This window comes from Epinephelus fuscoguttatus, linkage group LG14 (genome assembly GCF_011397635.1).
Source record: "Epinephelus fuscoguttatus linkage group LG14, E.fuscoguttatus.final_Chr_v1".
Classification (NCBI taxonomy): domain Eukaryota; kingdom Metazoa; phylum Chordata; class Actinopteri; order Perciformes; family Serranidae; genus Epinephelus; species Epinephelus fuscoguttatus.
In genome coordinates, this window is record NC_064765.1 from 21,061,569 (window position 1) to 21,087,152 (window position 25,584).

The 25,584-nt window shown below is 40.5% G+C and overlaps 1 protein-coding gene across 3 annotated transcripts in view; it reads left to right on the forward strand.

Annotated features, from left to right (window-relative positions):
• The window catches only part of ltk (leukocyte receptor tyrosine kinase), an 84,439-nt gene that overhangs the window by 54,823 nt on the left and 4,032 nt on the right, over positions 1-25,584 (forward strand). For 2 of the 3 annotated variants that reach the window (XM_049595724.1, XM_049595726.1), the window contains 13 exons: positions 1,286-1,471; positions 1,911-2,009; positions 7,594-7,755; positions 8,479-8,592; positions 13,764-13,950; positions 15,726-15,816; positions 16,381-16,445; positions 18,194-18,323; positions 18,436-18,533; positions 18,747-18,839; positions 19,106-19,207; positions 22,902-23,036; positions 25,434-25,524. In XM_049595724.1, the coding sequence (XP_049451681.1) occupies positions 1,286-1,471; positions 1,911-2,009; positions 7,594-7,755; positions 8,479-8,592; positions 13,764-13,950; positions 15,726-15,816; positions 16,381-16,445; positions 18,194-18,323; positions 18,436-18,533; positions 18,747-18,839; positions 19,106-19,207; positions 22,902-23,036; positions 25,434-25,524 (1,553 nt within the window). The remainder of the gene's footprint in view (positions 1-1,285; positions 1,472-1,910; positions 2,010-7,593; positions 7,756-8,478; positions 8,593-13,763; positions 13,951-15,725; positions 15,817-16,380; positions 16,446-18,193; positions 18,324-18,435; positions 18,534-18,746; positions 18,840-19,105; positions 19,208-22,901; positions 23,037-25,433; positions 25,525-25,584) is intronic. The other variant, XM_049595725.1, reaches the window with a different exon arrangement.

Consider the following 25,584-nt stretch of genomic DNA (forward strand, 5'->3'; position numbering starts at 1 on the left):
GATTGCTATATGGAGCCATTGTTTTCCTACAATTGTCTATGCTTTGTCACTATTGAATATAGCTGCTATCTAACTGTATTTAAAGATGACATGAAAACTTATTTATTTACAAACTTACTACAAGGTTCTCCAAATGTGGGGGAGGAAGGGACAAAGTGTTTGTGCCAAGTAAAAGAAACCAATATAACGAAACCAGGCCCCAGCTAACTTCTACCTCTTAAGATAAAATGCAAACCAAATATCTAACTTTCTTACCAATAAACCTAGTATTTCTAAACACAAAATAACCACATGAGGAAAATGTATAGGGTACGCACTCACCTACTGTCCTCAACCTCCCGCCACATACCTTTGATTTTAACAACTTTATCAAACAGAGCAGCAGCCCAGGCAGTCTAAGTGCAGAGGATCAAAGAGACGGGCAGAACTCCTCAGGCAAGCTCCTTTTATTGAGGACCTGTTATGATGATGGGCAGGCTGAAAGCATGAGGTAACCAATTAGCAGACTGATAGAACTGCACAAGGTGGGAACTAATCAGCTTTTGGCACATGGAGAGAAAACAGGCGAGGGAGAGCGAGAGAAAAACAGGGAGGAAGAAAACACAGCACAATAATGCATTTTCCCCTGCCTGGCATGAAACATATGGCATTTATTTATTCTACAAAGGCCTCACAGCTCACAAGGTTAAGGAAAGTTAAAAATAGCCTCTGTATCCGCCCTGTGATTTGAATCCACTTCAACTTTATTGGGTTCTGTCTTGATTCATGCTATACCTTTCAACCACGTTTTCTGAAAATCAGGTCAGTAGTTTTTCTGTAATGCTGAAAAAAACTCCCTAGCTGTGGTTATAATGATAGAATTTAAAACCCGGTTTAGTATTTAAAACATATAACACAGTTAAAAACGACAAAACCATCAATAAATATTTGTAAAAACTACCCCAAAAGCCCTCTAGTTCTAACATCTTCATTAATCATGTTTGGATTGGAGCATCTGAGGTTATAAATCCAGAAAACCTCTTTTATTTTCCTAAGGATATTAATGTCACGCCATCTGGGTCCCAGACTAATAGCACGGAGTTTGAAAGACACAGGGAGGACCAGGACCAGGGAGGGAGGGTCTACTGCCAGTTGTATTATTGGAAGTGTTTTTGAGTCCATGCTAGGGGCTAAAAGTTAGCACTGCTATCTAAACATTTCTGTTCCTTTCTCTTAGTTTTTGTGGTGTTACATCATATTTTTGATATAGTAGTGTTTAATTTTGTGCTTGTTTGTGTTCCTGAAGGTGGAGGCGGAGGCTGGAAAGACAGTCCCAGTCCTCACCAAGGTGCTGGAAAGTCTCTGGTGGAGGGTGCTGAGGGGGGGTCCTCATGTCCCCTGGCCCAGTCCAAGCTCAGCTGGTCCACATTTGGGGGATTTGGAGGTGGAGGTGGGGCCTGCACAGCTGGAGGGGGTGGAGGAGGTTACAGAGGTAACAGTATGTTCTGTCACCAACCCTTAAATGCTGTCTCTAACCCCTGCACTAAAATCCCATATCACTTTTATGTCTGTTCTTCTGTCTCGCTCCCTCTTGCCATTTCTTCTGAGACATGCCACCAACCTCCTTCAATAAGAATTTTTTTTTATCATTTCTGTGGCACAGGAGCCTCTTTTAAAAGACTTGATTTGATTCTTGAGCGTAATGTATGCTTGTCTGGCTGCTCTCGACACTTGACTCTTTACAGAAATGACACAATTTCAACTGGGGAAAAAAAAAGTTTTGCAACATTTAAGTGTCTGTCACATTCAGAAGAAGGTCAGAAGTGGTGTCAAACTGACAAGCATACGCTGTCATAAGTGGGTCAGAATGGTTTTGACGTTTTTTTTAATACTGACTGATGTGAGAGTTTGCAATGTACATTTTGTGGCAGGAGGAGACGCTGCACTGACAGATGAGATCACTGCTGACGGCCAGAATGGAATCTCATTTATTCACCCGATGGGAGAGATTTTCCTTCAGCCTCTGGCAGGTGAGACTGCTATCATATGATAATGTTATGAAGATACTGATGCTGATGAATCTGATTATGACTCTGCCAGACTGAAGTAGTAAAAATAGGGGAGGAATATGAAAATAAAGAAGAGAAGAGCAAAGAGATCAAATATCATCCCCTGATGAAGACTGAGATGCTGTGAACACATTAAAAAAAAAGCTATTAAGTGCTCTTAAGCTATTAAACTTTGGTTTTGTCAAACTAGAATTGACTAGACTTGAGTAAACTAGACTAGATCAGAGTTGAGAAGAAGGAACAGAATCAAGAGAGTGAAATCATTCTGCTAATGACCATTTGATGCAGCTGAAAGCCTGGGAAAAAGCTAGTAAGGGGACTTTGAATTTAGATTATTTGGGGGTCAGACTTTAATAAAATAGTGTAAAATGAAATTGAGTACAAAGGAATAAAGTGGAATGGGAAATAAGAGGAAACTCCAGCTGCTGATAAAAAAAGTTAGGTTCAGTTGAAAGCCCTTGAAAAAGCGATTAAGTGGACATTAAGTTTAGATGTTTTTGGTCAAACGACAATATCATTGAATTAAGTTGAATAGAGTCAGTTTAAGTTAAGTAGATGGAAAATTAAAAGAGAGCTAATTCAGTCTGCTTGTGAAGACAGTTGAATATAATTGAGAGTAGGCCTGTCATGATAACAAATTTTGCTGGGCGATTAATTGCATCAGAAATTATTGCGATAAGCAATAATATTGCGTAATATTGTACTTTTAAGGCCATTTTTATTATTGTTGTAATTTTGCTGTTTTTAGACCATTTTTTAAACTTAAATAATGATAATAATGATGCAAGTACACCCTTTTAAAGAGAAATAAGGATTTATTTAACAAGAATATTTACGAATGCGAAAAAAGAAAATTTAAATATCCAAAATAACACGTAAAAATATCGAAAGAAATACAAAAAAATAGACTCTTAGTCTCTCACTCTCAGGTGTGTAGTTAAGTTGGTCGTATTCGCTCTTTTTGTTGAGATGGTTTTAGAACAAACCCAGCACACCAGCTCGTCCAAATTACTGGGCTCCCCTCTGTCATTTGGTTTAAATCCAAAACACTCCCACACAGGGGCCGTGGCATTTGGTTTAGGAACAAGCTCCATGTCTTTCTCTATGCTCAACTGTTTTTTTTTTCCTCCGCCTCGTCTCCCCCTCACGAAGATCGCACTGTGTGTGTGTGTGTGTAGCCCATAGTCCTGCCTCCCCCACAGAGACAAAGACACTCGATGACAAGAGCTTTCCCTCCGTTCAATACGCTAATGAACCAACTCACCTGGCTACCAGACGATGCACGGCAGTTAACTCTCTTGTTGTCCAGTCTCTTTGGTGGAGAGAGACGAGGAAAACAAACACGCATGAATATGGCAATTATTCCCTTTTAATTTACCGTGCAATTGACTGACTTATCGCACATCGTAACAGGCCTAATTGAGAGCCCTGAAAAAAGCAAGTAAGTGGACATTGAGTGAAGATGTTTTTGGTCAAACTAGAATAGATATAATAGAATTGACCAGGATAGAGTAGAGAGCAAACTCAATCTGCTGATGACAACTTCAAGATGCATTTGAAAGCTTCGGAAAAAGTGAGCAAGTGGACACTAAGTGAAACTTTTTTTTTTGTCAGACTAGATGTATTGCAGAGGAGAAGAGTGCAAATGCTAATCACTGATGAAGGCCATGAGATGCAGCTGAAATAGTAGAATAGAGTGAAGTAAACAGTAACAGAATTGGAGTAAGGACAGAAGCCAGAAGTCCAAATAAACATGCTCAACCCTCAGAAGTATAAATGGGTGCTGAGTCCTCAATGAAAATGTCAAACAAATGTGTACAAAGGGTACAGGACAGCACACCAATTACAATATTTATTGCCACATGAACCTTTCGGGTGAAACCCTTTCTCAGCTTGCAAAGGCAACAAACTGAATGTATCACACAGGTGTCACTAATCAATAATCAGGCTGATGCAGCAGCTGCAGGTAATAGCAAGAGAAAAAGAAGACAGAAGGGCACAAACAATACATCCCTTCTTATATCAACAAACAATTCTAACAGTTATTTAACAATGAAATGCATCCCAGTCTCTAAAGAATCCCACACTTAACATTTTTTCATTTTAACATTTTTGTTTTTAAAGTTTAACTGTACAGGCGAATGTGTTTAATTGTTTCTAATTAATTTTTAACCTGAAGGCCTGCTGGTAAAGAACATTTTTACAAGAAACAAGTTAGCACCAACTCCTCATTAAGTCCCTTTGGCTCTAAAGTGTCAAGGAAATGAATCCAGAAACATTCCTTTTGTAAAAGGATTTTATCCCAATCTCCCCCTCTGGGTGGAAGGGTTAAGAGAGAAAACACCGTTTACAGATGATGATGGTGAGATGTGGATGAAAAAGCTTGTAAGTGTACATTGAGTTAAGGGTGTCAAATTTGAGTGGAGTAGAAAAGAACAGGGCTAACCTCATCCTCTAATGAAGACTGTGAGACGTGATTCAAAGCCCGAAACAAACCCACCTTGGTCGACACTTAGATGTATGTCTTAATTCAACTAGAGTAGAATAGAAGAAAGAGTGCAGATATAAATAAGAAGAAGAAGACGAACAAGAACAAACCGGTCAGGCAAGAGAGTGAAAGTGGGTCATAAGACACCTTTTAAAGGAGTCAAGACAAACTGCTGTTCTTATGTTTTCAAGGAGACTGTTTCAGAGTCTTGGCGCAGCGACTGAGAAGGCCCTGACTCCCAAATGTGTTTGACGTGGTTGCGTAGTGGTTAACAATCCTTGAGCCACAGCTCTGAGGGGCTTAGCTGTACTGTGTCCTGGAATATAGCTCAGGGCGAGACCATGCTTTATACACAAACAGCAGAATCTTGAAGGAATTCAATACGAAACAGAGACCAAGTGCAGTGATGCTAGTACAGGTGTAATATGTTGGGCCACGATGTTCTGTACTAGTTGCAAGCAGTTGAAAGAGGCCCAGTAGAAACCAAAATATAGGGAGCTATAATAATTGAGTCCTTGGGAAATTTTAGCATGGATTACTTTATAAATCTTTAAATTAGGAGGTCCTGATTCTGAGCTGAAAGAAGCTAGATTTGAAAACTGTGTAAACCTGTCTATTAGATTCCAGAGTATTGCTGAATATTATTCCAAGGAGGACAATAGGATCTCTGTTTTGTTTTCATTTACTTGTTGAAAGTTATTAGTCATCTGTCCCTTAATACCATGCAGACATTCAGAGAGTTTAGTCAGTTCATTGGGTTGAATGGGAAGGTACAGCTGCCTGTCCTCTGCGCAGCAGTGAAAAGAGATGTTGTGGTTCTGGATAATTTTGCCTAGCATAAGCATAGAGATGGAAATTAGGAAGGGACCAAAGACTGTGCCCTGAGGGACTCCAAATGGGAGATACATGGGGTTAGAGGATGAATTATTAACAGTGACAAAGAAGGTCCTGTTAGTGATGTTAGGGTGACGCCAATGAAGAGCTATGCTCTTTACACTTTTAAACATACAGGAAGGCAGAAAAATGACTCAAATGCCAGTTAATATTCACCCTGGATTTTATTTTTTGCAGTTATAATATGACAAGGACATCTTTCTAGTTATATAACATATAGTTGCGTTGCTGCTTAGAGTCACTCCAAGAATAGATAACATTAAAGCAAAGACACAGTGTTGCTGTGAAGATTAAATCCTGAGCTCCTGGGTGTCTTTGCACTTAGTTCTACAAGCGATTGATCCAGTCAAAGCTTCAGTGTGTGTGTGTGTGTGTGTGTGTGTGTGTGTGTGAACCTGTTTGTGCCAAACTATCTTTCTGAATATATGTGCATGGTTTATGTAGTAGTGTTTTTTTGTTTTTTTTTGCGAGACTACCATCTGATTCTCATTATTTAGTGGACGGAAGAGGAAGGCAGTCGACTAATTCACAGCCTCATGTTGCTTGTTGCCCTCGGCACCAACAGACAGCCCTCCATTCTCATGTGAAAGACGCTGTTGTTGAAGCGTGTGCAGCCAGTCGTCACAGTGACTGCCTCTGCAGTGTTCAAACATGACATGCATTCAAAGAGCGATCCACAGAAAGAGATTAACTTAAATGGTTATTATTATTATTGCATTATTAAGATTTTACAAGTTTTTTCTGTAATTGAGTTAAATCATTGTTTGTAAGTGAAGGATGAGGTTTAATATGACACATAACATTCAGAAATTCTAACAAGAAACAGTGGAACACTGGTAAGGTCACAGATTAGTGTGAATATTTTGATAATGGGACATTTTTATTACAAGCACATATTGCGGTTTACACAAATACAGACATGACTGATCACATACACTACAATGTTCTGTATTTTTCTTACTGTCAACAACTCTAATGAAAACACCCAAATTCAACAGTGTGTTAGTCCATCTCTTCCTGACTTCCACACCCTGTGTGTGTCTCTCAGCCGTAATAGCATGTGCTCCTGCTCAAAACGTACAACATACTTGAATGTTTCATAAAAGGCGAACTAATTTTCTAAAACAGCTGGACCTTGTAGTTACTCACCATTACTCAACATGTATAAATATAGTCATTTATTTGCGGCTATTTTCAGCCACGGATGTGGCACAAAAAGTACTCACAGCATCAAAATGGTGAATGCGTAATTGACTCAAAATAAAGAACAGCCCCCAGGTGCATTGTAAGAAAGGAACATGTCAACTGGGGTTACTGTGTGGCTCATTCAAGTTTGTTCGGGTTTTTTGTGTGTGTGTGTGTGTGTGTGTGTGTGTGTGTGTGTGTTTAAGCCCCTATGACACAGAGGAATACGCGATAAACCATCTGTCTTTGGCTCCAGAAACAATATTTCAATCAGGAGAGAAAGAAGAATGGTGAAGATAAAAGATAATGTTTAATACATGAGTGTACAGATTAACAGATAATTTGTGCTGATTAAGGTTTTACTGAAGTCTATGGAACTTGGACGTCAGAGGGTGATATTTTGTGATTGAGGGTCGTCTGTGTGGCAGCAAGATAAATCCCCCCATAGAGTCCACACACTGATGGTGGTGGTGGCTGCTGATGACTCTGAGGCTGATGAGGCCGATGAATCCGTGAAGACTAGGTGGAGGGCGTACAAGACGGCACCACGACAGAACTACAGCAGAGAAAGAACCATATTTAAAATGAGGAGCAGTAAGATGATAGGCTGACAGAGAAGGTGTGTCGTTGTGCTATTGGTTGAGTGTGAATCAGCTGATGACTCAGTTGACAGACCCAGGCAATGACACCTAGAGACAGTGAGTGAGCATACGTGCAAGGAGTGAATGGCACGATGAGAAGAGAAAGAAACTTAAAGCATGGAAAGTGTATATATATATATATCATATCAATTTATTATTGGGTTTGATCCTTTCATTGGATTTGCTGACAAAAAGAAACAAAAAACATATCACCCGGCCTTGTTTGAGTATCCTGCAAAGTTAAAGAACTCCCTCTGTAACAAATCCTGGTGTTTGTGGGTTGTTGTTTTTTTTTTTTTTTTTTTGCATCCATGTGTTATGTGTGTGTCCCCTGTAGCCATGGAGAGTCACGGCGAGTGTGAGATCAAGGTGCAGCTGAACTGCAGCCACTGTCAAACGCAAAGCTGCAAACGAGATGAAGACACTCACCACATCCTCTGTCTCTGCGACGACGATGAAGTCCTGGCCAGCGATAACGTCACATGTGTCGGCACCATAGGTATGTAATTAACCCCAACAACTGTTGCTGTAAACAGCTCATTTTAATGATGATAAATCCCTCAAAATTCTTTCCAATCAAAACACATAATGCATCACAACTTAATTATTTTTTAAAGTCTATTAAAGGAAAACTTCACCCACAAAATTATCATTAGTGTTACAAAACTTTGTTTTTCCTCACATGCCTCAGTGGTGAACAAGGAATCTAAAAATAGAGCAAATTCTTGATAAATTGAGGTTATAGGGGCCATGTTTCGCAACAACACTGCAAAACATCAATTTTATTAACTCTCACACCAGTCGTATTTTCGCCAGAACCTTACTGTTTAAAACACTTCTGCCCATGAGAAGCGCACATGGGCATGGGCACATGTTTGATTGAACTCTGCTGGTGCATTCTGTTAAGTTGCCCAGGCCACTACTTGTCTGTGCGTGAGACTGTTTATGCCCACGTGTTTTAAGATGACTGTTTTAGTGATAATGCATGTGTTTAGGAAGAACTTAGCATATGACTGGGGAAATTAGACGTATGTTTTTGATAGTTTTTCCATTGATAAACAATAAATAAATTGTCTCTGTTTTTTAATCCTTCGTTCACCGTTGGTTAAATAAAGTTTTCTTTGCAAATTTACTGTAACACAGGATGAGTAATTGATATACAAATCATCATTTTATGGGTGAAGTATTCCTTTATTGGAGCCTCTTCTCCCCTGTCTCCCAGCAGCTCCTCAGGGTCCGGCTCTTCAGGGCCCGATGTCGACATCTTTGATCCTGGCAGTCGTGGTCTCCACCATCGCGAGTGGCATTGCGCTGATCTGCACTGGCATCATCCTCAGTAAGAGACTCCTCGAGCTCTGTGGGCAGTCAGTGCCCTCCACCTTCACCCGGCTGTGAGCGCAGCTGGACATACAGATGCTTTCAAGATGTTGCTGAACAGAAACAGGAACACCTTTTGATAAGTGTTGGTTTGAATGCCCTCCTCTGGCTGTGCGCCGGATGATTAACAAAGCTGATAGGGCTCTGAATGAAACGTTCCTGACACAATATAAAGTGAGCACATATGGACACTTATAATAAGCACTTATTTCAGGTGACTCACCTTTTGCTTTCTGTACGTGGATCCGATTTTTTTGTGCTAGAAGAGTGTGAAACAAGATTATCCTTCAAATGAGAGGTAAGATAATTGAAGTGATTGCGGTTAAGTACCACATTGTTTATACAATCTGCTGTATATACAGTATGATTGCTCTAATGGAAGCGGTAGAGATGTACTGTGAGCAAGAATACATCATTGACTATGAAAAGGACAAGAAGGAAGGTTTGGCATTTAACAAGGAAGTTTCTCTCAGCCGGGGATTGTGTGCTGATGAATGAGATTAGACAGCAGTAAATGTCAGGCGTTATGATTCAGTAACTGAAAAAAACGCTTAAACAATCATGATTACGTAGCCATAAAGATTAGAACAATATGGGGACAAAAGAGAGCTGTGATAAAAGATAAGCCTCTCAGTCACTTCGGGAAGCACGCAGTTTATCTGAACCCATGGGCATTGACTCGCTGCGATACGAGTATTAGGACAGAGACTTGAGCTGTGATGCGGCAAAAGGCGATTTACACAAAGCACCGTGATTTGGTTTTGAATGAAGATTTGTTCGATATCTGTAATCTGAGACAATCTGGCAATCAGACAAGCTGTAAAACGCTTTATGCTTTACTGATGATTCTTGCACACATAAACTGCTTAAAGTAGGAATAATTAGGGAATTAACCAGTTTGAATTCTACTACACAGTGACAAAAACACACTGGGAAGGAGAAAGGAAAAACAACTGAGGAATTAAAAGACAACCACAATCTAATATTTCATATGAATTATGATTATAACATTACCTAATGCGTGCATTAGTATTTATCTTGGTCTCAAAAGCTGCTATGCAACATATACTGTTTAATGTTGACGAGGGCTGGGCGATATATTGACATTATATCCATATCGTGATAGGAGATTTAGGGCTGTTGCGATAATCATAATATTGACAAGAATGACAAGACTCTGAGCCTCTATTCTGAGAGCTGCATGTTTGCCAAGAGTTGGAAAATATTCAATTTTTAGCAAAATGTGCAGCTGCTCATCACTTTTTACCCACAGTGGGACAGTTACCAAAAAGATCAGGAAATCACTGAATTACAACAACAATGATTGAAAAGTTGATACTTAACCCACAGAGACCAGCAGGTCTGTCCTCTCTCCCTATGTAATTCAGCCCTTCCCTTTATCTGTAGCAAGTGCTCTACCTTGTGCCAACATTTTTTCTAATGCGGATATTCTGTATCATAGCAACCAAACACAACCAAAGCATCTCGGCTGACCTCATTGCCCTTCTGTGTTCTGTATTTAACAGTGAAAAAGTATTCCAGTTGTTTTAAAACTGTTATCTTTGTCATTTAAAAAGCAACAGTATACCTAATAATAGCTCTATGCGCCACCCTTAATCACCACAGGAGAAATTCCTTCATGGTGACAGCCCTGATGAGACTATATTGTCTTTGATTTTGGATATTTATAATGGTAATACAGCATAAGTGTTGTCTTTTTCTGACTTTAAAGGCTGCATTTCAGTAAAATGATTCAGTTTTTATTTGCCTTTACCCACCTAGTCATTCTATACAGGTTGCTAATTTATCAAAAATCTCGTTTTGTAAATATTTTGTTAAAGCACCGATAGTCAACCCTACAATATTGTCACACTTTTGACATCCAGTTATCCAAAAATATCATGATATTTGGCTTTCTCCTTATCGCCCAGCCCTAACGTTGACTAATATACTAAATCTAGCTTTATTAACAACAGACACTTTATATAACTACAGTTTCTATGTGGTTGTAACAACAACATAAGCAGTCATTCTGCAGTAATATAGGACAGTGAGGGATTATACCGCTAGTAACACTTTTTTATTGCACCTTTGTCACCTTTTTGATGACCATGCGCTGCAGATAATTAGGAAGGGAATCCTGACATTTTGATAGACCCGCTATTCCTCCACCAATGCTGTATAAAATATAGCAGATTCTCCATCTTTCAGCCTCGCGGTAACCTCAAGTGAATGTGCTGAATATTAAGTGAAGCTCAACAGTCCTTTCCCACAACTCTAAACTTTGTGTAAGGGCCTCTGGAGAAATCTGCACAGCACTATCTTCCTGTAAAATATCAATTACATTTTCAGTTTTCTGGGCTTGTTTGCTGCCTGACAGGACAACCAGGTGTTGCAACAGCAGCCTGGGGATTTGACTGAAGTAATACACACGATAAAACTCCTGTAAGGAAAGTGATAAATAACTGACAGATAGAAGAATACTGAGATTTTTTTTCCCCCTGTGGCAGTGAGACCTGAGCAAGGTGATGTCAGTTTTACAGCCAACCCTAAAACAAAATATCATGATAACTTTGGGGCAATGAAAAAATTTTGTATTATTTTCTTGGACATTAGAGAAACATTACTAATAAATAAAGTAAGACCCATCCTGATGAACTTTAAGGGCAACTTTGGTCATTTTGAACCTGGACCCTATTTCCCATGTTTTTGTGTCTAAGTGATGAATGGAGTTTTGAAATTGGCTCTGTATTGAGGGTGACTGCTTTAGCAGCTCTGGCAAAAAAAGGTTGCAGTGTAATCCCTGCAAGCAGTTATGCACCAGTAATTTACATCCACAAAAACCGACAGGCTCAGAATGTTATTATAAGTGTCTGACAGTAGCACAGAAAGCTAAATCAGCTAAACATTCAGCCATGACATAGAAAATCTTTTCAGATAACAATCAGAGTCAACCACAGTCTTTAGTGGACGTATATTCACAGTGCATAATTGACACAAAAACAAAGGAAAATACAGCCAAAGTTTCTATTTAAGTCTAACACCACTGTTGGACCATAATTCCCCCTTGTACAAAGGCAATTAAATCAGCAGATTAGACAGACATGACATCCTCTGACTCCACTTTCATGCTCCCCAGAGGATACTCCTCCACTTTGCATAAAAGATATGTCATGATCACCATTGATCATCATCAGAGTGCTGTTTGCTCAAACACTTGTGTAATGTGGAGTGAAATTGTAACTGAACCCTTGAGGAAGAGACAGAACGACTTCTTTAGATCAGATAGACTAGCTCTCCATTACTTTATGATAATACATACTAGTAGCATACCCTTATATAATATGTTTATAGTGCTCCAGTGATGAAGTTAGACTTGCCCTGGTTCCCTTATCAAAAGACTAATGGGATTTTTCCACTGGATTTTGGATTACTGCAGAAATAAACTCTGTGGGAAACAAACGTTCATGATACTTACAAGTTTTGTTTAGCAAGATAATCCAGCCGTGATTTTAGCCTAAATGTAGTCACCAGAAGTAAAAAGCTAACATTAGTCGATAAACAAACTACACCAGGGTTGCATGACTTTGTTGCTGCCACAATGAGGCTGTAGAGCTGTGCTCAGTGTGATGATGTTCTGTAAAGTGGGGTATTTATTGACATATTTTATGTCATAGAACAAAACATGAAAGTCTCTTAAGCTTGTGTTCACCACGGACCTTATCTCAGATATCTAAAAACCATTCAGAAAAGTCAACCCATTGACATCAAGATGAGGGAACAGGGAGTGGAAAAATGCTAACTCATTTCCAGGTTCAAGGACTCATTCTTGGAGCACTGTGTCGGTGATTGATGTTAATGTCAATGTGTGAAATACACAATGAAAGAAAACTATTGGTTTCTTTACAACAGCAGAATACAGGAATACCAGAGTAGTGTTGAGAGTATGTGATGCAGAAAATCAAAACAACTATAGGTGCGCTGTCCTCTCAGGAGATATGAGGAAATGGGCAACAACGTGTACAGTATATGGCACTAATATTTTCGAAAAATGGGACATACATTAAGAGGAGTTAGAGTTAAAATCAGCCAGGCTGGCAAGTACAAGTCATCAGATATATGACATGCTCTGAACAGAAAAGACAGAAAACAAATGAAAATGTCAGCAGGTGAAACAAACATTTAAAAAGTTTGAGTTTGGTTAGTGCAAGCTAAACATAGATGCACGCTGTGTCATCAGACAAATATTAATTGCAGATGAGATAGTTGTTAAGCTAGTTATAAGCAGTCATTAACAAACAGCTGCAGAGTCCTAACAGCATGACATCGTCCTCCTATAATTATCAGACAAAGTGCAACACGAGCTGACTTCTCTGCACACCATAATCGGGCAAATCACTTCCTTAGGAAAATGGATAAGCTATTTAGTGTGACGTCCTCACTAACTGCACTGTGTGTAATTGTGTGAATTTGTAAGTGAATAAATCAGATACTAAAAGAAAACCGTGACATTTGTGCAGTTACATACATGTTGCTTACCGCTGCAAAAAGCACACCTGCACACACCCTTCAGGTTAACAGTGTCTCTTCACCTGAGCTCTCCCCCATGCAGGGAGGTAGTCTGTTCCCTGGGCACCCCATCTGCTCCTCCTTCCCCTCCTCCTCCTCCTCCTCCTCCTCCTCCTCCTCCTCCTCCTCCTCCTCCTTCTCCCACCCCTCATCCCATCCCCCCCTGGGTCCCTAGCATCTGCACCGTGCGATGGCTCGACGGCACCTCTTACCTGCACGCAACGCCCCCTCCCTGGCAGACTACTAACCTGCATCGGGGACGTGGGCTGCCTCCACGGCGGGTGAGTCCAAACTCACTTGCACAGTCTAGGAGCAGTAACCAAGAAGAGGACATCCCACATGCATCCTGCAACATGGTGTTTTATGTGTGGAAGAAACAGAATTGGGTTTTTACATTGATGAGCATCGACCTCTGAGATGCAGCTTGACCCCTCCTTGTGTTACTGCTCCTACAGTCAGCAGATAGACAGGAAGTTGGGGTCCAGTTGGTGTTGTGATTTTTAAAAAAAACTTAAGACTTTGAAGTAAAGCGAGCTTGTCTCTTCTTGTCTTTGTCTTTAGTGTGGTACCGCAGGAAGAACAACCTGCACGCAGTCAGGGGGCGTTTGCAGAGTCCAGAATACAAGCTGAGCAAGATCCGCTCCTCCACCATCATGACGGACTACAACCCCAACTACTGCTTTGCAGGGAAGGCCGCCTCGCTGAATGAACTGAAGGAAGTACCGCGCAAGAACATAACACTTCTCAGGTACACAGTGGTGGATTGTAACTAAGTGCATTTACTCAAGTACTGAGGTGTTTTTACTTCGCTTGAGTATTTTAATCTCATGCCACTTTTTACTTCTTCTTCACTACAGTTCAGAGGGAAATATTTTTATTTTTATTCCACTACAATTATGTGATGACCTAAGTTAGCAGTTACTTTACAAAGTAAGATATTTGCATGCAAACCATATGAAAATACACGAGTGCAGCTGAAACGATTTGTTGATTGATAATCATTTAAGTCATTTTTCACGCAAAAACACTTCATGCTTCCAGCTTCTCAAAAATGAGGACTTGCTTTTCCTTTTAAATATTTTTATTATTTTGATTTCTTTAATTGAATTTTTTTTTGTGTTGAGAATGTTTACTTTTAATACGTATATACGTTCTTGATTGTTCTTACAGACTTTTACTTACTTAAAGGGATAGTGCACCCAAAAATGAAAATTCAGCCTTTATCTCCTCACCCTCATGGAGATGGAGACTCAGGTGAAGTTTTAGAGTCCTCACATCATTGCGGAGATCCCAGGGGAGAGGAGATAGCAACACAACTCCACCTAATGGAGGCTCACAGCGCCCCAGATTCAAACGTCCAAAAACACATAATTGAAACCACAAAATATCTCCATACTGCTCGTCCGTAGTGATCCAAGTGTCCTGAAGCCCCGACGTAAAAAGTTGTTTGGAAAAACGTCATTTAAACTCTGTTTTTAGCCTCATTGTAGCCTGTAGCTCTAACTGCCTCTTTGGGTTGTGTTGCTACCTCCTCTCCCCTTGGACCTCTGCAAGTGTTGTGAGGACTTTAAAACTTCACCTGAGCCTCCAACGGCATATTGGTGAGTAGATAATGGGTGAATTTTCAGTTTTGGGTGCACTATCCCTTTAACACTTTTAATGCAGGACTAGTAACAGTAACAGTATTTTTTTCTGCTTAGTATTAGTACTAAATGCTTCTACCACCACTGCAGGTACAGCACTCTTGGACCCGATGTTAAAATGTCAGTTTGAGGTTCTGATGTACAGTGGCTGACAAGGGCAAATGTGCTACAACAATCCAAAATGTTTTCATTAGGAGAAACGTGCTGCAGCTTCACAAGCTGTCATCTGTTTGCGGCTCAGTCAATGTGACATATTGTCGGCTGCGCAGAGGATTGTGGGTCAGAATAGGCAGAAAAGCATGCTGGCTTGCATACTGCAAAATTGGACCAGATGTAGTAGAACAGCCTGGTATTTTTGGCATTTGACATACAATGTATTGAGACATACTAAATCTTTTTCTGGCATGCTATATATTATGGTAGTATAGGTATTTTGAAGCAGGAAGAAGAGTGGAGTAAGACGAGGCAACATTAAAAAAACAACTTTTTTTTTTTTTTTTTACATTTGGCGCCCTAGAGGCCTGGAGAAGATTTGTCTTTGTTGACTGAATATGCAGCTTTTTTTCTTGCATTTGTTTTCATTCATTAGTGTGTTTTTGACTTTGCTTATTTATTTGTTTGCAGTGTGTTTGCTGTTAGTGTTTGTTTTGGCTCTCAGCGGCACATTTTCACTGTTTTATTTGTTTTGGATTTCTGTGTGTGTTTTTAAAGCTGTAGAAAGCTTCTCCTAATGGAAATGTTTTAGGCAGTTGTTGTGCATTTGCCCTTGTACACACTTGGACGCAGTGCACAGTGCCTTTTTTACAGAAGTTGTCACTTCAGTTGTTGTGTTTTTCACCTTGTTGTTTTTTTTTTTATTTGCTTGTGTTCTTTTTCCCAGGGCTCTCGGCCACGGTGCATTTGGTGAAGTCTATGAAGGTCAAGTTCTGGGTATGAGCAGTGATAACAGCCCGATGCAGGTGGCCATAAAGGTGAGCTTGCACTCTGTGAGGCACATGTTGCACCTAAATGTCAGATGGAAGGTCCTCACCAGGAGTTATGTTCAGTTATGTTCACTACATATGATCAACTCAACAACATCCCACAGAGGTGCTCCTACTCTTGAATGTAAAGGTCACACATTCATGAGGGATTTGAATAGACAAGGGTGTTGTCATGCGTTTATTTAAAGCACTGTACAAACTGTGAACATGCAGTAAGGTGGTTTGTTGTGTAAAAAATCTGCATAGTGCAAAAATGAAATTCCATATTGAAGAATCATTATGACTGCACAGAATGATTGGTGACTGTGAATTAAAGAAGTCAACGCCCTGATGACTTGGCTTCAAAACTGCACAAGGTTAAAAAAGAAAAAGCTGAGTGAGCTCCACATGGGTTTGCCTTTTCAATAGTCTGCTGATTAGGTCTAATGATATCTTCCCTCTTGACAATGACTCACACACACACACACACACACACACACACACACACACACACACACACACACACACACACACCCCCCTCATACTGCCTCTCTGATTCTTTCTGCTCCACAGACTCTTCCAGAAATCTGCTCCGAACAGGATGAAATGGATTTCCTGATGGAGGCCCTGATTATGAGGTGCACCATACTGCAGTTCACTCATTGATTCACCCGATGCATTCTTCTTCTAGCACACTTGACATGTGTGAAGCAGCCGCATGCTTACATCATGAGGCAACAACTGGCCTCTGAGTTAGAGGACATAACTACTGGAGCCAGATGTGAAACTTTATTCTCTAGAAATCAAGCTGCGACTGATATAAAGCCCATATGTTGACCTGTTTTGCAAGTAGCTGGTTGTTACAGCTATTTATTCAACAGACCAATTAGTCAAAGACAACCGTGTCTGGGAATATTTTTTGGTAAATAACTACAATACAATTATCTTAACCATTCTTTCTGCATTTTGCAACTTCCTCTGATTACTGTCTCTTTTTATCAAATTTGACCAATCATCATAGTTTCCCACGAGTTTTACCAGTCATAGCAGTCCTCCGTTTAATGTCACCAAACTCAATTCTTTGTTTTTGGTTGTGAAGATGCACACATGTGTGACACACACGTTACATTTACCAACAAAAGTGACTGCTAAAGACAGTGCAGGGCAACTCCCTGATGTTCTCCACAAAAGCGGGGGTTAACTGTCTGCACCGCATGTAACGTTTGTTATGTAACGTGTAACGAACACGAACCCTTTTGTAGTGCAAAACACATCAGGCTGAAAGAACCAGACAAGACAAATTGTCATGACAGAGGCTGTTGCATGCAGATCTATTGCACATGCTGCAAGAAAAAAGAAGAGTCAGATTGAATACGCATGGTTAGCGGTGACATTCATGTAGTATAATTTACAAAGTCAGAACAGTGTGGACAGTGTCACTCATGGTTTTTGCAATTTCTGCTTGCTCCCGCTGTTTCATTGCAAAAAATGCCTATTTTTTTTTTTTTTTTTAGAAAAATTGAAATGCAAATGTAGAATCAGGAGCAAATTCAACATGTCATGACTGTAGATTTGAGGGAGGTTCCTTTTCTTGCTATCTTCAAATCCATGCGTCATTATGTATGCAGTGTGTATCCCTCACATGGAAGTAAGAGCAGAGTAAAACCCATTAGATCTATTAAACTTCCATGTGTGGTCCAAAAGTTTCAACAGTGAAAAAGAGATCACCCTCACAACTGAGATACTGATAAATCCTGTCAGCAAAAAAAGTTTATAAGTCCCTTTTCAAATTATCACACTGCTTCAAATCTGCTGAAGCAATAGGAGAGAACATTTCAAACTGAGCATGCACCCAATCAGGATTTTCACTCAAAACTTGATCTACATTGGCAGTTCAGGCCCTGTGCACTCCTAAAGCCTTAATTTTTTTGTAGTGGCTCAAGAGTTTTGTCATTAATACAATAAAATGAAAGTTTAAAAGAGATCAGGGATACATATGACACTGTTTGTAGTCTCCTATGGCAGTGGTTCCCAAAGTGGGTGCTGAGGATTTGTTCATTTTATTGTAACATATTGTAACATTTTACTACATGACTATGAATAAAATAAACTTTTGGGATGTGTTGCAGGCAACAAATTCAGAACAAGTGTATATTTACAACAAATAATATTTATCAGTTTGAACATTAAATGTCCTGTCTTTGAATTGTGTTCAATTGAGTACAAATATAAATATATTTAATATTGAATTTAGGTCAAACTTGATTTGTCATGTCTCTTTTCTCGCTCCTGCCCACTTGTATCAAACACACAGAACATTTTATATAACTAACAAACACAAGTGCACGCCCACTAACCCAGGTGTTTTTAATGTCTAACTTTGCAGCAAGTTCAACCATGACAACATTGTGCGCTGCATCGGCGTCAGTCTGAACATCCTGCCACGTTTCATCCTGCTGGAGCTGATGACCGGAGGGGACATGAAGAGCTTCCTGAGACAGAACAGGCCACGAGCTGTACGTCTCTACTACACTTTTCTGTGTGTGTGTGTGTGTGTGTGTGTGTGTGTGTGTGTGTGTGCTTGTTTATTTTTGTGTGGAACTCTAACCTGAGCTGTGCTGCATCCAGGGCCAGCCCTCTTCTCTCACCATGCGGGAGCTGCTGCAGATGGCCAGAGACATCGCCTTCGGCTGTCGATACCTGGAGGAGAATCACTTCATACACAGGTTCAGATCCACTCTACTGCAGAGAGCTCAGTTTAAATACAAGCTGGATACGGGGATCAGCAGCACAAAAACAAGATGTTGTGGGCTGGGGGAATGCCCTCTCTAGTCCAACAAAAACATGTGAATGTGTATTAAAGTATTAGGCCTCATTATTTTTCATGATTCCAGGAATGTACTGCTGCTACATTCAGTCAAAGATTTTTTGTTTTTCAGAGACATTGCTGCTAGAAATTGCCTGCTCACCTGCCCAGGACCAGACCGAGTGGCCAAAATTGGGGACTTTGGGATGGCACGAGACATATACAGGTTTGTCTGTTAATACTGCATCATCACACACTGCTGGGCGGTTCACATAGCGAAGCACACAGGATGTCTCTCATAGGAGCTGGAGTTCTGGCAGCACTGGGTTGCTGCAGTAAATGGGGGACCAGTTGAAAAGCGATCTGATTATCCTTGACGGGGCCAGATTCAAAACTTACTTACAGAGTTCATGGCCTTGTGGTGTTTTGCCTCCTCGTCTAAACTGATGATAAATGGACTTCCCTAAATCAGATTTTTTGTTCTGTTTTTAGAGCCAGCTATTACAGGAAAGGCGGTCGGGCCATGCTGCCAGTGAAATGGATGCCACCGGAGGCCTTCATGGAGGGAATCTTCACCTGCAAGACTGATACATGGTATGAATACTAAACACATTATATATACCAGTGGTTGTCAAATGATGTGTCAATCCAGGTGTGCCGTGGGATTTTGTGATAACCACGCATTATTATTGCAATATTCAGCTGGGCCTATACAAAAAGTTATGATTGAATTTTTAATTGACTGTATCAGTATGTTGTGTGCACACATTCCCTAATAGCAGTGGCAGCAGCTCAGCAGTGAGAGCACCGCAATTAAGTTTAGCACAGACAATTAACCTATTTGTCACTGTTCACATGTGGGAATTACAAGTGTGTGACACATCCAAATCCCCGATTGGCAGCCAGTGTGAGGGATGATAACATTTAAAAGGAGAAAGACATGATTGTGACAGTGGATCGCTTTATTTTTCAGAGCAAATTACAAAAAAGCACCAGTGAAGACGACCGAACGCCAAAAGAAAAGAGAACAGTAGGCAGTGTCATGAAAGCTACCTGTCTTATTTTTCCGTATTTTTATTGTCTTACGTGGTGATAAGAGTGATAACACGTTATAGAAGCTTTTGTACACAGATATAAGAGAGATTTTGGTGCCCATTGATGTGCCTTGGGCACAGCAAATGTGAAACCACTGATATATACAGTAGTTAGAATGAATCCACAAAGAGGAACCGCTCAACCACAGTTTGCTTTTAATCAGTTTGAGGCATCTTATTAGAGGACATTACTTTAAACTGACACTAATATGTTAGTCTTTGGCAAATGCTGAACATCATGTGTTCTCGCTGATTGTTGTCACAACACAAGCATTATTCATACATCGTAATAGACATTGCCCATCAGTACACATTTTCTGGACAATAAACAACTAAGACAAGATGAGGAAGGCGGATTTGCATCCAAACCAAGTAATATGACTCGTAAACAAAACCACACAGCTCTACGGGGGCTCAACATCTAAAGAGCAGCGTATCAAGTGAAAAACTTCACAAGGCAGAGCAGAGTCTATATCCAAGACAGTGAGCCAAGTGAACAAAGAACACAGAGAGCAGCAACGTCCAAACCACTTTTCGAATGACAAAAGATGCAGAATTTGTAGCGTGGGCCAAAAGAGGTCAGAATTTCACTTTGCAGACTGGGACAAATATTTATTTGCAGATCAAGTCTGAATTTTATATGAACTGAGGAGGCAGGGGATTTATACAGCTGTCCATAAAACTCACCACCAACTTGGTGGTGAGAATATGCTCATGATATAATGATGTACTACAAGTACTCTGATGGGGCACATTCTTCCCTCCAGCTTAAAGTCATTAAGAAGACGAGTCATTTACCAGCATTGACAGTGACCTAGATCAAACAGGAAAACAAGAGTGCTGGCTTGTGTGGCTTTCCATCCAGTTACCGGAGCTTAACCTCAGTGAACAAATGCAGGGGCAGACTGGAACAATCATTCAGGCCAGGAATTTGACTCCATCCCAGCCCACCCTGTCCACACAAACCACTAATTTCATAGGCTAACCTCACTTGTTGATGCAGTCAGTCCAACGGCTTTCTCGTTTTCTTTGTGTTACCTGTTTCCATAGTTCGGTTTTCATGTTTACACACATATTGAGTGAAACAGAACCTAAGCTCGACAACGTAAGTATAACTGTTCATTCACCAGTGTCTATTAAGCATTGCCCACACTATAAACACTGAGTCATTTAAATTCAACTTTAACTACTAGTTTTTAAAAAAGGGAAGTGTGTTTATGACTGACCTGGCTCTCACAAACATGTGGCTTATTTTGCAGCATTATTCTCTCCCTCTCTTCTCCACCTTTCCTTTTCTTCTGACCCTCCATTTTACCAGGCAGCTTGTCTAAAACATCATCACTAGAGAAGCAGGTAGATGGTTGCTATAGAAGTAGATTTCAGCTTTTTCTGATTCAACACCTTCTTGTTGTAAGCTACTATCACTACCGTCTGTCCTGCATCTCTCTCTGTCTCTGTCTCTCTTTCTGTCGCGTTGTGTCATACGGATTACTGTTAATTTATTATGTTGATCTGTTCTGTACGTCATCTATTGCACGTCTGTCCGTCCTGGAAGAGGGATCCCTCCTCAGTTGCTCTTCCTGAGGTTTCTACCGTTTTTTTTCCCCTGTTAAAGGGTTTTTTTGGGGAGTTTTTCCTTATCCGCTGTGAGGGTCCAAAGGACAGAGGGATGTCGTATGCTGTAAAGCCCTGTGAGGCAAATTGTGATTTGTGATATTGGGCTTTATAAATAAAATTGATTGATTGATTGATTGATTGATTTTAAAAAAATATTTAAGTCATTTTGCATTTATATAAGGGGTGGGCGATATGGCCCTACAATAATATCACCATATGTCCGTTTTATTATTAATTTAAGAACATAGAATTGCAACAAAATAAGTGATATAGTTTTACAATTTGCCTTCAAATATTAGTAAAAACTAAACAAAGATTATCTCTCATTTCTTTAGTTTGTGAACAACAACAGTAACTCAGAGTGAGATTCAGATTCTGTATAAAATATTAATAGTTCAACAAAATAAAATCGACCACAAATTACATATTTAAACAGCTCCCAAATACAAAAAATGTCCCCTGGGATCTATATATATAAATCAACAGGTGATTTCCTTCTTTTAGCAAAATCCTGAATGACTGAGTTTTTCCCACCTGGACCTTTATGCTCTGCCATTTCTCCTCTAATCATCACGCTGTAACCTGTGACAGGCTGTTAGGATACCACAACTATCGCACATTCACATATATGTAGTTCATGTCGAGCCGCAAGCAGCATGTAGGTTTACATTACCAAAAGTTTATGACAAAATCACTTGAAGTCACTGACATGGTGAGAGAGGAGAAGGAGAGACGCTGTGCTGCTGCCAGAGGAGCCGCTGAATGAGTTCCCTCTGAGCGGTAACTCTCTAAGAGTGTCTGAGAAGTCCGGGGCTGTTTATAAAACATTCAGGACGCCACAGTTTATTCCACACTACTGAAGCTGCTCCTGTTTTTGGCACCACCGTGGAGTCTGTAATAATTTCACTGTCAGCCATGCTTATTGTTGCCGTGGGTATCAGTATGACATCAGTGTGTCAACAAGCTGAAATATCATGAGTATAACAAAATGAATTTTTCATATGATGTTAAAAATTATACCAGTATTATTGTGAACAAGATGATATGGCACACCCCTAATTTATATACACACATGTACAAACATATTGAACTTGTACACATATTACCCTGCACTGTACCCACCCCTTTGTACCTTCTTTGAGACCAAGATCGCACTCAGAAGCAAAGTACAATGAAATTAGGAAACCAGAAGAGATAAGAAAAAAGTGAAAGAATAAATACATACTTCTGACTCACCTGGTAGTGTGTGCGCGCCATGAAGGCCAAGTCCCTTGCAGCGGTATGGGTTCGATTTCAACCTGTGGCACCTTGATGCATGTCATTGCCCTTCTCTCTCTAACCTTTCCTGTCCATCTTCAACTGTCGTGTCAATAAAGGCCAACAAATCCGCCCCCAAAAAATCTTGAAGAAATAAATATACAATAAATAAATGGGTATCAAAGAAATGATAAAGTAATAAAAAGTGCATGATTACATTCTGGTGTCCTCAGTCTGAGGGACATGACAACAGGCAAGTTCCAACATGTGATACTCATGACAGAGTCAGCTCAGTTATTGGTCTGTCTCTCCCCCTGCAGGTCATTTGGAGTGCTGCTGTGGGAGATCCTCTCTCTGGGTTACATGCCATATCCCTGCAAAACCAACCAAGAGGTGCTGGAGTTTGTCACCAGTGGAGGCAGGATGGATCCCCCCAAGGGCTGTCCGGGGCCTGTGTGAGTACTGACACGAGATACATCAAAAGAGACGAGCCCAGATGTGAGGGAGAGGCAGGACACAGCTGGTATGACTTTGGAGATAATGGCACAGGTTCTGCTTTGTCCACCAACTTTGATGTGGATGTGATTGAACTTTCTGAACGTTTTCTCTGCTTCTCTTCTCTGAGACCCAGAGGGGACACAGAGGAGGAAAAAATAGATGGGGAGAGAAAAGATGATTACTTTTGCCTATTCCTCAGAAACTTTTTCTTGCGAGTGGAGAGTTTGGCTCAAGCACAGCAGACGCAGGACACAGGTGTAACTTTGTCAAAGAGGATGAGGTTTATTAAGAAAACATGAATGGTGGAGATGAGAGTTGGTCCAGGGAATTTCTCTGGTGAGACTGATGATGAAAGGGGAAAGAAGAAAATGTAGGTTCACTGGAGAGCAGCAGGAGAAGGCAGGCTGGTGGACTGGTGTATAGGGCGGTAGAAATCCTGCAACGCAGCAGAACAAAGTGAGTGACAGGAACGAAACACAGCAACAGAAGCTTCACTAGAAGAATTAGGAGCAGCCTGACAGGTACACTACCACAACTTCAGAAACAACAATCTGGCAAAGGCTGAAGAAACTCATGACTGATGGTTGGCAGGAGAGTAGGCAGAGGAGGATGATGAGTTGATTGGCGACAGGTCTACGAAGTAAGAGGAACCAGGCATCAGGATCAGGAGAGCCAGGAGAACCACACCCACGCCAAAAATTAAACACAGACAGACAGCGAGGGAGAGACAAGAAGAAGCTGGAGACATGAGGGAGTGGTAAGCACAAGAAATACGGAGAACTGATGAGGCACGGCCTCAGCGTGTGTCACTTTTGAGTTGAGTCTCAATGCACAGCTCATGCAACAAGCAAAGGGCTTCATGAAGGTGAATATATCCAAGATCAGCAGGTGTGATTATTAAACACTCTCAGCCAGTGACATCACTGGTTTCACAGCTCTGAAACAGCTGTGCTTAAGTTATCACCTGAACATGATAATGAGCCGAGCAAACAGAAAGCTTCAGCCCACCTCAGGAAATGTCTGAGCGGTTTAGAGCATCACGACTCAACACACATCATCACAAACCTGCACACAATGACAGATGGAGAATGATAGCATTGATTCTAAAGTATCTCACCTCGTACATGGTCAGATTGTTCTGTAATTAGTGTTGCACAACAGCGTTTGCACTAGAAGGTATTTATCTTCTTTTCACCCATCTATTTTTCTCTCATCTCTCCCTATGTCCCCTCAGAGGCTCCGTATAAAGTGTTAAGATATTACCATTTGTCTAATACTATGACATTTTCTTATTTCACAAGATAGCTCATGTAACGTGAAGCCAGTGGCGGAAGAAGTACTCAGATCCTTAACTGAAGTAAAAGTACCAATACCCCATTGAGAAAATGCTCCACTAAAAGTAAAAGTCTTGCAGTCAAAGCCTTACTCAAGTAAAAGTTTCTGAGTATTTAACAAAAATAAAGTTTTTGTTGCATTTTACAGCTGTAGATGTTTAAGGTTATGCCCATTTTAACTCAAGTGTCACGTAGATGAATCTACAGCAATGCCTCATATTGTATAAGATCATATGTTTGTAGCATCACTGTCCTGTCAAAACTACAAATCTCAAAGTCAACCTGTCATGGTGTCAGAAAAACAGCTCTGTCTTCAGCTTTGTGACGATGCATTTTCCAGCTGATCCAAGAGGTTTTTAAAGAGTTTATTTAGCTTAAGAAGTAAAGAAACATTTCCTCCTTTAGTTTATCACAGTCATTTAGAATCAAAACATCTTGAGATGCATCATTTCCACCGGACAGGAAGTGTATGAAGAACTGTAATTTGCAAAGTGACTGAAGCTGTCAGACAAATGTAGTGCAGTAAAAAGTACAAGAGTTGCCCCTGAGATGTCGTGGAGTAGAAATATAAAGTCGCATAAAATGGAAATACTGAAGTAAAGCACAAGTCCTTTACTTTTTTTTATCAAATGAATCTAAGTTATAGATATTGTCGTACTCACAAGCAATGTTTCCTTGTCCGTCGCTCCAACTTGCTGGCACTGCCGCTCACCTTACTGTCACTCTAGTTATTTGATCCTAAATCAGGCTAATCCTTAACAGATTACACACACAGCTTCTGGATTTCTATCTTCATAAGCACTGATACAGATCCACTCAGGTATTACACATAATGATAAACAGACCCAGGACCTGCAGTAATAGAATAAGACCAGACCCAGACCCTATTGACTATGTTAAAACGTGGACTTGAATCCATAAGGGTCACAGAGCAGGTCTCAGTTACAGGTTACGGGTAGACACGTGAGGACCTCTACACTGCATACATCTTAAACAATATGTCTGTTACTATGTGTGTAGCTATCGGATCATGACCCAGTGTTGGCAGCACTGTCCCGAGCACCGACCCAACTTCTCTACTATCCTGGAGAGAATCAACTACTGCTCTCAGGTACGCTCCACATCACACCTGTCTGTACATACATTAAAATGACCTCAGTGTGAAGTAAAC